General features: G+C 32.5%; 2 protein-coding genes and 1 long non-coding RNA gene across 3 annotated transcripts; all 3 read left to right on the top strand.

Moving 5' to 3' along the window:
- Positions 1 to 1401, top strand: LOC136781446 (uncharacterized). The gene has a single exon (XM_066740354.1). It carries the CDS (start codon positions 1 to 3, stop codon positions 1399 to 1401), a length of 1401 nt encoding a protein of 466 aa, XP_066596451.1.
- A 6747-nt stretch (positions 1402 to 8148) lies between these two features.
- On the top strand, positions 8149 to 9524 carry LOC136781445 (putative nuclease HARBI1). The gene is made up of 5 exons (XM_066740353.1): positions 8149 to 8327; positions 8414 to 8706; positions 8821 to 9125; positions 9196 to 9440; positions 9515 to 9524. The coding sequence occupies exons 1-5, from the start codon at positions 8149 to 8151 to the stop codon at positions 9522 to 9524; spliced, it is 1032 nt and encodes a 343-aa protein (XP_066596450.1).
- Positions 9525 to 10005: 481 nt separating this feature from the next.
- LOC136781352 (uncharacterized) lies at positions 10006 to 10909 on the top strand. The gene is made up of 3 exons (XR_010823900.1): positions 10006 to 10200; positions 10288 to 10389; positions 10469 to 10909. It is a non-coding gene; the product is annotated as an uncharacterized lncRNA (long non-coding RNA).
- Positions 10910 to 12357: the final 1448 nt, after the last annotated feature.

Raw genomic sequence — 12357 nt, 5'->3', positions numbered from 1 at the left:
ATGATAATATGGTTTGATTTTGATTCATTTTTCGTTGGCAGATATAAAAATAAGCCTTGGATTCCGACCAAAAATTCACGCATTTGCAGTAAACATTTTGTCGGAGGTAAAAAATGTAATGATCCCAGAAAGGATTCTTATAATCCTACAATTTTTCCTTGGACAAGAATATCGTCAACTACTGCAGCACGAGCAGAAAGAAGTGAACGCAGAGAGGCACGAAAGTCTGAAGAACTAAGAATTGTTTCCGACGGTGTCGTTTCGGATTTTATTGAAACAGTTAATTTGCCTTTAGTTAATAAATGCGAGATAGCCGTTCAAACAGATCCTTCTGAAGAAGTCACGATTGCTAACGGTGTAGACCGTTCAAATACTCTATATTGTTGGCAAGATTCTTCCAGAAATGAAGCGTCAACACAAACATATATCTTCGTTAAAAAACCCACTAATAAAGATAAAAAAATTATGTTTCCTAAACTTTATAAATCAAAGTCTATAGCAACGAATGTTAATATAAAGGATGGATTTCAATGGTCAGCAAATATTAAAGATAACAGTAGTATGAAACAATTAGGGGGAGTTACAATATCCTTTTTTATGATACTTTTAAATATTTTAAAAGTACATTTTGAAGGCCCTTCAAAATTTTATCGAACATTATGTCCTGCAGATAGACTACTTCTATTCTTAATGAAGATGAAACTGGGTTTAACGTTTACTGCACTTGGATGTATTTTTAAAGTTTCCACAGTAACAGCATCATCCATTTTTTATAGCATCCTTCATGTGGTTTTTGAAGAAACAAAAACCTGGATATTTTGGCCCTCAAAAGAAGCTGTAAAGCTAATAACGCCCGCATCATTTGCAAATTACCCTAATTGTCGGGCAATAATTGATTGTACTGAGTTGCAATGTGAAACGCCTCCTACAATTGAACAACGAGCATTAATGTATTCTACCTATAAATCTGGTTTTACTTTAAAATATTTAATTGCTATTACTCCGTCTGGTTACATTTCGTTTATATCAAAAGGCTATGGGGGTCGTGCAACGGATGGTTTTATAGCGAATGATTCAGGTTTTATAAAACTCCTTGAGCCCGGTGACGAAGTCATGGCTGACAAAGGCTTTCCTCAAATTAGATCAGAGTTATTAAAAAAAGAATGTACGATTATTATGCCTCCATTTGCATTTGATCCACAGTTTACAAGGGAAGAAGTTTTAGAAGGATATTCGATAGCTAGTGTTAGAATACATGTTGAGCGGGCCATTCAGAGGATAAAAATATTCAGAGTGCTGGATCGTGTGAATATTGAAATGCTTCCATATATTGATACAATTATGCATGTTGCATGTGTGCTTGCAAATAACAAAGAGCCATTAATTAAGCCAACATTATGATTTAATCTATCTACAAATATTTCTAATAGTATCAATGTTATGTTTCTTAATTATTTATTCAATCAAATTGTTTACACTGCGCTAAAAGTGGAATGTAATTTTTGAAATAAAATTGTTCTATTTTTGGCACAACATCTAAAAGAAAACTTTCATCTTTCACGACTAATAGATGAACATACTGTCCACGTGAATAAACGAACAAGTGACAAGTATTAACATTAAGAATATACAGGGATAATTGAATTTGCGTATAATACTGACTACTTCTTTTTAAAATCAAATTTCTACTTTCTTCAAAACTCAAATATGGAAGAAAAGATTGGAAGTTTTCTTTATCCACAATATTTGCATTTTGCCGATTATGTGGACATTTGATTTCTAATAGTTCGCATTCTTCATTAAAAATAACACCATCTGGACTACATGCCAGGAATGGCTGCTTCAAGGATACTACTAAACCAACCTGGTGAACGTGGTAGCCAGTAGCCTTTTGAAAAGCAGATCTGGCTTCAGGCTCCATTTCAATACCGTAGCGCAAAGTTGGTATTAGATTTACAGAATATTTCTGCTTAAGAAACCGCCGGACCAAACTTTCAAAATTATACTGCCTTGTTTTAATAGCATGTGCTTTATTGCTGCATGTTATTCTTACATGTCTCTCCCTGAACCAAGTATAACTTTCGGATTGTTTCAGTGATAAAAAGCAAATATCTTCCCAGGTTTTCTCGGAGACTACTACATATTTGTTGTAAAAAGATAAATATTCCGCTGAACATTTTTGTCTTACTAATTTCAATTTATTTTGAAACATGTAAGTTTCGTAAGAATGGTAGCTTCTAGGGTCAGCAACAATTTGTCTTTCTAATAATTTATGCAAAATTTTGCGATAGCTTTCCTCTTTTCGAGTTTTTTGTAACAAATTTTCCTCTTTCTCTAGAATGGAGTTCTTTTCGGCTTGTACCATATGGATGAAGGATGAATTTTCAAAAAAATGGTTATTTGAAATATTCGTTACATCTTCAAAAACTAAAACAGTATCACCTATCACTAATTTTGGTGGAAAAAGGTTTATAATTTTCGATCCTTTATGGTATTTATCCAATTATGATTGTGCAGGCTTGTTCCATATCATTGGCTTATCTGTTTTTGAACACGTATTTTCCAAATTTACATATAAACATATTGCGGCAGCGTGCTTACAATATCCTTTTCCTGCTTTACAGGAGCATAGTGTATCTTTGACACTTCGATCTTGATTGATCTAATATAGGGGTAAATTTAGTACAGATAAAATATACTGAGCTATTTACATAAATCATTCTTCTATAGGAAAATTGGTCCCAATGACGTCGAAATAACTAAAGCTCTAAGCGTACTGACGTCAAATTGATCAATTTTGCTACCGAGGTATCTCCTACCTGAATTTCCGGTCTGTATATATTGGTATCAGTTTTGGTACTTAAACCACCAGGAGTTTCACGCAGAACAAAACCTTTTAAAATATGAAAGTCTGTGTAAATCTCCTCCACTACATCACTCACGTGATAACTTTCAATTAATTTTCTTCCTTTATTTAAGCTTTTTCGCCTAAATAAGCTGGTATCTACCGTTTGGAATCCACTTCTTAGTAAAAGAGCCATTCTTTTAGCCTTACTTTATTTTGTGAGCATGCTAATAAATTTTATCATTAGTTCTTTCAGCAAAGGTTAATATTACGATTTTTAAATTTATGTACCTGATAATGTATTCGCGCTCTCATGAGATGGCGTTTCGATCGTTTTTTGTCGATGCTTAACTAGCGTATATTTACCAGTTAAATGATCATGATCGCGAACACGTATTTGATCTGGAAGAAACGGCTTTTTACATATATGACAGTTGGGCTCAGTATAATGCCTTGAATTTTCACTCATACTTAGCGTTCTCATAGGCACTACAGTCTTTAGTTTTTCGCTCGCTATGCTAGCAATTTTATCGAGTTCTCGCACAAACCATTCTATACACTCAAGTCCACGATATGATTTGTAAGTTGAGAGCGATGAATCACGAACGCTTTTAAAATAATAACCTATACTAAAAGGTATGTGTTTTTGATAAATACCAATATCGTCATCCGTTTGCTCAACTTTTTCAAGCAAGCATTCAATGTCAGTGTATATGACAAATGGCACCCTCTCACTGTTCTTCATGTTATTGAAGGAAACCCAACGGTCCTTGTCAGGTAGCACAATTCTGATGTTTTTATTGAGTTGCGCACAATCACGTTCATGCGATTTTAGTTTCTCATCATTGTGGAAATAGTGTAAGCAACTATAGGAGGGAAAAAGTAATATTAGAATATAGAAGCAGTAATTATATATATATATATATATATATATGCAGAGGTTTTCTCTAAAATATAGAATTAATTGTATTATTTAACTATAGCACACAAGCACTAACTGTACATTGTCTAACTCAAAAAAATGTTAAAACATTAATTTTTAATACTTATTTTAATTAAAATATACTTACGTTTTAATACTTCTTTTAAATAAAATATGATAATTTTGCTATAGTAAGAATTGCTATAGTCAAATTTGATATAGTCAAGAAACACAAAAATTCATATTTCGGTTGGTATTAAATACACCAATATTACCAACTTCCCTAGAACCTTAACGAATTTTATCGTTATCGTACAAATATGAGTTGCACCGACTATTGTCGTAAAGCTAAAGTTACAGAATCGCTCATTCGATAGCGCAAGCGATAACTGTCGGTAGTTAGCGATACCGACAGCTGTCGTTAAGGGGTTTGACCCACTTGAGGCCAAAAACACTCACAATATAATAGTTGATGTGGTATATATTATTTATTACGAGCAATGTGAGTTTTTGGTGGAATACGTGCAAGGAAAAGCAAAGGTTTATTAAAGTTATTCGTCGGATAAATTTTATATTAGTACCGCTGAACCTCTAGTGACATCTATCTCGGTCGTTGTTAAGCTATAACGATATTATTAGTTTTCCTTTCAATAAAAAACTCAGTGAAATATCAATTCTCAGCTAAATGATTCGGTTTAGTACAATTTATATTAACTTCAATTGTTCGTAACTCCGTCGCTTAACTAAGATTGAACTGAGAGTTTTCTTAAAAAGGAAAGGTACGTTTATTCGGTAGGATTCGGTAGGTTACCGACAGTACCGACATTACAAGCGACAATCATCGCTGACTCTGAGTTACAGAATCGCACTTAGCGATTTCTGTCGGTAACTGGACTTAACGATACCGAAAGTTGTCGCTAAGAGTTACAGAATCCCACTACTGGTTGGAGTTGGTGAAACTCACCCTTAGGGCCGTTCTAACGGAGCAATTCAGGCAAGCCTCATGTACAACATGGCGGACAAAAATCTGAACGCGGAAATTTGGGTTGGCAGCAGTGATCGTAAACTCCGTGAACGTCGTTTTTTGTAGAATCAGATTTTTGCCAAATGGTTAGTACACGAGACTTTTGACAGGTCCATTTGTTTGCGTTATTATCTTTTTAACAATGCTAAATGCAAAGCCTGTGTCGCCTGTGTTAACAAATGGTGAATATATTTAACAATTATAACTACGATTTGTAGCTGACAGAATGTAATGAAATGTTATTACTGAATAAAATAAATTAAACCTTGACTTTTTGTATTTTTAATTAAATTCAAACTGTAGATATTGTTATGTAGCATGTAAAATAGATGGAAATTGCCGGTTTTGTATAAGAATTATATAGGGGAGTGCTTTATAATTAATTTTGAAGTGGTATGATAAATGAAAAAAAATTTAATTTGTTGAAAGTGAATTTTATTAAACTATTAAAGTTGTTTTATAATTTAAAATTATCATTTAATTAATATGAATATTTCTAATTCTATGGCGCCAAAATTACATAAAGGTATCGTTTCCTAGTTTCATGAAGATTTATTGGTGTAAACGAAATTGAGAGAACATGTTAAAGTTAAAGCAATAATGGCTAATTTAATAAGAGCCATAATGAATCTTACATCGCCAATGAACGCCTTTGAAGCGAGTCAGTTGATTCATTTATTTTTTTGATAATAATTTATTATCCAACGATTATTCAAAAGGCGAAGACTTCTTTTTATTCCAACGTTCATCGAAATCTATTTCACATGAAAGGCATGAATTATGTTGTGTTATACTTCAATCTTTGTTCATTTTTGGAAAAAAAGTCTTCTTCCTCCAACAATGGTATTACGTCAGTCAAAAGAATTGGTCAAAACCTAGGAAAAGGAAAAGTACAGCTTAGTAGTCGTATTAGATATAAAAATTACATATTGAAACCAATAATGAATGTTTTACTGTTTAGGTTTTTAATTAGAAACCAAAAGGGCCACTAATAAGCACGCTGCGTCCTTGAACTGTCCTTTTTCGTACTTTTGGTGAAATTGTCACAATATTTAACTGGAATTAAACGAGACAAATAAATCCATACAAAATATACTACATTTGCATCATTTTTGTTCTCAACTAAGTACAATATTCAACAACCTAAAATTGTGAGTCTTTTAACAGCTAGCATACGGGATCTCCTAAATTTTTGAGTGAATCAGAACATTCCATTTTGCTATTATCAGCATACGTCTTATGAATTGATCAGCAATATGACTAATGAATCCAGTATCTTGCACTTTCTATGTCTACGTAAGAGCATTTCCAAATTGTCCTCGTTTAATGCACTTTAAACCTTGGATCCTGCAAATATTAGTAATTAATACATATCTTTGAAATATCTAATTACTGTCATTATGAAAAATCAAATTAAACTACTTACCAATATTATTCATGTTATCCTTGAGAATATCTATTACTTTAAATATTCTAGATTCGCTTCCCATCGGCAGTACCTGCACAAGAATCTCTAACCTTGCTTTGCCTTGCTTTTAACAATGCATCGGATAAGTAGAACCACGTTGCCATGAGTGATGGCTCGTACTGCCATACTCTAGTAGAAAGGATTCGTATATTGCTTTATTAATCGTAATTTGATTCTCATCCTGAATATAAAGCTTACCAACATTATAAAGTCCTTCAAATGTGCTGAGAATTTCAATTAGATGCCACATCGCCGCCGGAATAATATTTAAATTTAACGTATTTACAATTATTTACATAATTTTTTAAAAAATTTGAATGTTTAAATTAAATCCCTGTAAGTTAAATGGTATTAATTCTTTTATTTAAATTAAAAAATTAAATGAAGATACTAAAATGAATTATGATAAATCTGACCTTTCCTCTCGCTGTAATCTTCTAAGCTTAATTTCAGCTATATCAGCTAAATTTTTATATAATCTGTATTTTTGTTGCTGCACCTTTATTTTCTGTTGGAGATGGTGCTTATAATCTGTTGTAATGCTGTTGTCTACAACAACTCCTGATGTCGTAGCTCCTACTTTGCCTCTTATAATATTCTTTAAGGGGCTACTTATTGGCTTTCGTAGTGTACTCGGACCCGCTTCGTTTCCCCAGGATTGGATTTCTCCTGCTTCCTTTAATGTCTAAAAAATGGAAGTGTTTTAATTTTTTATTTTTATTTTTTATATGAAAAGAAACTTAATATTTACTTGAAAAACTGCAGAAGGATCATCGAGATCCTCCGAGTCACTTTCTTCCAGTAATTCGGATACCGTGCGGGTGGCTGATCGTTTCAAATTATTTTTACTAATTTCTGGGCGAACAGTAGGGATCGACTGTGGCCGACTGATTGTGGACGAAGGCATGAAATCGCTCCCGAAACAATTTGTTATGCCCACAGCCGATTTTCCGATTAGGGATACCACCTTTTCCAAAATTTCGTCATAAGCCGGGGCCTTCGATTTTCCACCACCTACCAAAATACATATATATATATATATATATGTTATAATGATTAAAAAAACATGGCCATTATGTTTAATTGGTTAGAAATATTAAAAAAGTAGGACATAACTTTTTTATACTTCTAACCAATTAAACAAACGAGATTTTTTTTTTATTAAAACACCCTAATATAATATGGTGCATATATTACCTGTTTTATACAGCTCAGAAGACTGAGCTGCTTTGTATTTTCGGGCATTTGCTTTTATCGCTTTCCACGATGCTTTTAAATCTAATCCTGCCCATTGTCCAGCAGTGGCTTTGGCTGTTTCGTTTTTAATGTTCTCCCATGCCTTTTCCTTTTCCCCTTTAGAAGAACCATCAGTTTTTTTATTTTCTATAATTGAAAAGTACTTTTCAATTATAGATATAAAAGCAGCTCTATGTTCTGCATTTCTGCCAGTCATCTAGAAAAGAAAAGAAATTGTTATGATAAATTATATTTTACAGGGTTAGTTTGGTTAAAGTTATATGCTTAGATGAGATTTAATATTAAATTATTATTAACTTGACACATAAAATAGTAAAATCGAAAATAGATAAGTAGCTTATTAACACTAATTATCACAAAAATGTTTATTCTTACCTTTTTATTATAATGTTATGATCTTTCTTCTGAGTACTTTTGTGCTAAAAATCAATTAGCTCACAGAAACAATAAACAATATGAATTCCGTATATTTGTTTGTATGTGTGTGTAGCGAATTTATGGCACTCATTTTTACTATTTTGTTTTGTTGCTGTGGGCTGAGTTCTTATATTATTATTATCGACATTATAACAAAAGAATAAAAAATATTTGCGTGAAACTTCGCGCAGTGATTATTTTACTATTGAATAAAAATGGAAAATATGCAGGAAGGACAGCAAGGACGACAAAGAGAACGACGTTGGAAGTACGAAAGGATTAATTATTTTGATAAATATAATAACAAAGAATTTCGTATGCGATTTCGCTTGACGAAATTTCAATTTCATGAAGTTCTCACACAAATTGAACACAAAATAGTGCAGATTAACATGTATGTATACATTTATATATATGTATATCTTTTTTCTTAATAATAGGTCAAAGAATTTTTTTAAAAAATATATGATATCATTGCAGAAATAATAATGCGGTAATACCGACAATCCAATTGTTAGTGGCCCTCAGATACTATGCTACAGCATGCTTCTTACAAGTTGTCGGCGACTTTATCGGGATGTCCACGGGGACCGCACAGATAATCGTGCACAGAGTTTCGCATGCCATTGTAAATGAGCTATTTGATAAATATATTAAAATTCCAAAAAGAGAGGAGGATATTTTGCATTTAATGGCCCAAAATTTCGAAATTTCTGGCATGATACGAGTTATTGGTGCAATAGACTGTGTACATGCACGCATTAAATCATATGGTAAGTATATGTATGACTTAATACATTTTATTTTATTAAGAAATATACATATGTAAGCTATATAAATTCCATGTAATTGAATATTTTTAACTTATTAATATATTTCATCTTTAGGAGGAGATGATGCTGAACTCTGGAGGTGTAGGAAGGGATTTATGAGCATTAATGTACAATGCTTAGTAAATAGCAATTTGGAGATTATGGACATCGTTGCGAGGTGGCCAGGCTCCACACACGATTCTACCATTTTCGCAAATAGTCGCTTAAAATATAGATTCGACAATTTTGAATGCGAAAATGGTATAATCCTGGGTGATCGAGGCTATGCAAATAGTCGATATTTGGTGACTCCTCTCGCGAATCCAGAAACACCAGCAGAGGTCTTATTTAACGAGGCCCATATACGTACCCGCTGCATGGTAAGAAATAAATATATTAATTAAACTATTTTCTTTTTAATTTTAATTTGTGTCTTTATTAAACTTTAAGGTGGAAAGGTGTTTTGGCTGCTGGGGCAATATGTTCCCAGTCAGCAATGGTAGGATGGGCACAAGATTCCAAACGCCAGAAAGAACAATCAATGTTATACTTGCCACCGCAATTTTATATAACATTACTCGACGGGATAGCAGAAAAGTCCCACAAAGTATTGGGCATTACATAAGCATCACCCAAGTCCATTCGCCACCTTGCAGTGATGATCGTCAAAGATTAATTGATGAATATTTTAGCAGGTAGAGTATATGCCAAGAAATGTATATACATACATTATTATAATTATAAATATAAATAATTTTAATTTCAACAGATTGGTATAAAAGGCTCCTTCATTATTATTTATTGTAAATACGTTAAATTTAAATATTATTCCGGCGGCGATGTGGCATCTGTTATTTTAAAAAGGCATTGAGTCAAAAATTTTATATCACTATGGAAGTTTTATGTTTGAAAATTTTTGGCGCCATAAACCCATATTTCCGGCAAGTACAGTCACCCGAGTAAGCGCCACAAATGGCTTTCAGTGAAACAACCGTAGTAGCCCCATACGTCAATATACTCCTTCAACCAGTGTAGTAAGTATAACCTATCGTTTTATAACAAGTCTTTGTATGAGAAAACCAATGAACTGCAGATTTATATTACTATATTTTACAGCGTGGAATTCATGTGGCATCCAATAGATATTCTCAAGGATAACATGAATAATATTGGTAAGTAGTTTGATTTAATTTTTCATACTGACAATAATTAGATATTTCAAAGATATGTATTAATTACTAATATTTGCAGGATCCAAGGTTTAAAGTGCATTAAACGAGGACAATTTGGAAATGCTCTTACGTAGACATAGAAAGTGCAAGATACTGGATTCATTAGTCATATTGCTGATCAATTCATAAGACGTATGCTGATAATAGCAAAATGGAATGTTCTGATTCACTCAAAAATTTAGGAGATCCCGTATGCTGGCTGTTAAAAGACTCACAATTTTAGGTTGTTGAATATTGTACTTAGTTGAGAACAAAAATGATGCAAATGTAGTATATTTTGTATGGATTTATTTGTCTCGTTTAATTCCAGTTAAATATTGTGACAATTTCACCAAAAGTACGAAAAAGGACAGTTCAAGGACGCAGCGTGCTTATTAGTGGCCCTTTTGGTTTCTAATTAAAAACCTAAACAGTAAAACATTCATTATTGGTTTCAATATGTAATTTTTATATCTAATACGACTACTAAGCTGTACTTTTCCTTTTCCTAGGTTTTGACCAATTCTTTTGACTGACGTAATACCATTGTTGGAGGAAGAAGACTTTTTTTCCAAAAATGAACAAAGATTGAAGTATAACACAACATAATTCATGCCTTTCATGTGAAATAGATTTCGATGAACGTTGGAATAAAAAGAAGTCTTCGCCTTTTGAATAATCGTTGGATAATAAATTATTATCAAAAAAATACATGAATCAACTGACTCGCTTCAAAGGCGTTCATTGGCGATATAAGATTCATTATGGCTCTTATTAAATTAGCCATTATTGCTTTAACTTTAACATGTTCTCTCAATTTCGTTTACACCAATAAATCTTCATGAAACTAGGAAACGATACCTTTATGTAATTTTGGCGCCATAGAATTAGAAATATTCATATTAATTAAATGATAATTTTAAATTATAAAACAACTTTAATAGTTTAATAAAATTCACTTTCAACAAATTAAACTTTTTTTCATTTATCATACCACTTCAAAATTAATTATAAAGCACTCCCCTATATAATTCTTATACAAAACCGGCAATTTCCATCTATTTTACATGCTACATAACAATATCTACAGTTTGAATTTAATTAAAAATACAAAAAGTCAAGGTTTAATTTATTTTATTCAGTAATAACATTTCATTACATTCTGTCAGCTACAAATCGTAGTTATAATTGTTAAATATATTCACCATTTGTTAACACAGGCGACACAGGCTTTGCATTTAGCATTGTTAAAAAGATAATAACGCAAACAAATGGACCTGTCAAAAGTCTCGTGTACTAACCATTTGGCAAAAATCTGATTCTACAAAAAACGACGTTCACGGAGTTTACGATCACTGCTGCCAACCCAAATTTCCGCGTTCAGATTTTTGTCCGCCATGTTGTACATGAGGCTTGCCTGAATTGCTCCGTTAGAACGGCCCTTAAGGTTTCACTCCCCTCGTCCAAACCCCGGCTTTATGTTCCATCCAGAAGTTGTTCTTACATCCATGTCTGAGGACGTTTATTTTCAGGGATTAGATCCAGATCTCGGATCAAACTTAACGCAGTGCCGCAACTTAAGAAAAAAAAATACTAGATCACCCTAGACTAATCCGGATCTAGTGAGGAGGCTTTCGCGAGAGTGAATCCGGATCCAGATTTAAGTAGAGTAATTAGGGCCTATTCAGGTGTGGAAATTTTAGCTGTCATTAGTGGCATTATTCTAATCAACAAAAGGTAAATATTAAATGTCCAATTTGTTTTGCTAAAGATAAAGAAAGAAGTATAATAATCATTAATAATTTTCACTTTTTATATAATATATTAATTTTCTTACATAATTTCTCTTAATAACATATTGTTTACAGATTAAACAATGGATTATATGAATTTATGGAATATTTTATTTGAAAATGATGAGGAGGAAAATAATAATACATCATCTTCCTCTTCATCATTTTCAAATAAAATATTCCATAAATTCATATAATCCATTGTTTAATCTGTAAATAATATGTTATTAAGAGAAATTATGTAAGAAAATTAATATATTATATAGAAGGTGAAAATTATTAATGATTATTATACTTCTTTCTTTATCTTTAGCAAAACAAATTGGAAATTTAATATTTACCTTTTGTTGATTAGAATAATGCCACTAATGACAGCTAAAATTTCCACACCTGAATAGGCCCTAATTACTCTACTTAAATCTGGATCCGGATTCACTCTCGCGAAAGCCTCCTCACTAGATCCGGATTAGTCTAGGTTGATCTAGTATTTTTTTTTCGTAAGCTGCGACACTGCGGTAAGTCTGATCCGAGATCTGGATCTAATCCCTGAAAATAAACGTCCTGAATCTCCTGATCGGATTGGCTCGAGCTCACGCGGAAGCCTCTGA

The sequence above is a fragment of the Prorops nasuta genome, unplaced genomic scaffold (assembly GCF_024137725.1).
Source record: "Prorops nasuta isolate Cenicafe-Biocafe unplaced genomic scaffold, Cenicafe_Pnas_1.2 PNAS00022, whole genome shotgun sequence".
NCBI lineage: Eukaryota > Metazoa > Arthropoda > Insecta > Hymenoptera > Bethylidae > Prorops > Prorops nasuta.
The sequence above is the reverse complement of the archived record's forward strand: the minus strand, read 5'-3'. Positions and strand labels throughout refer to the sequence as shown.

Bases quoted from the DNA above. Each gene is read 5' to 3' on its own strand.
- LOC136781446 (XM_066740354.1), top strand. From the start codon at position 1: ATGATAATATGGTTTGATTTTGATTCATTTTTCGTTGGCAGATATAAA.
- LOC136781445 (XM_066740353.1), top strand. From the start codon at position 8,149: ATGGAAAATATGCAGGAAGGACAGCAAGGACGACAAAGAGAACGACGT. The intron at 8,328-8,413 runs GTATGTATACAT...ATATCATTGCAG, and splicing joins AAAATAGTGCAGATTAACAT to AAATAATAATGCGGTAATAC. The intron at 9,126-9,195 runs GTAAGAAATAAA...TTAAACTTTAAG, and splicing joins ATATACGTACCCGCTGCATG to GTGGAAAGGTGTTTTGGCTG.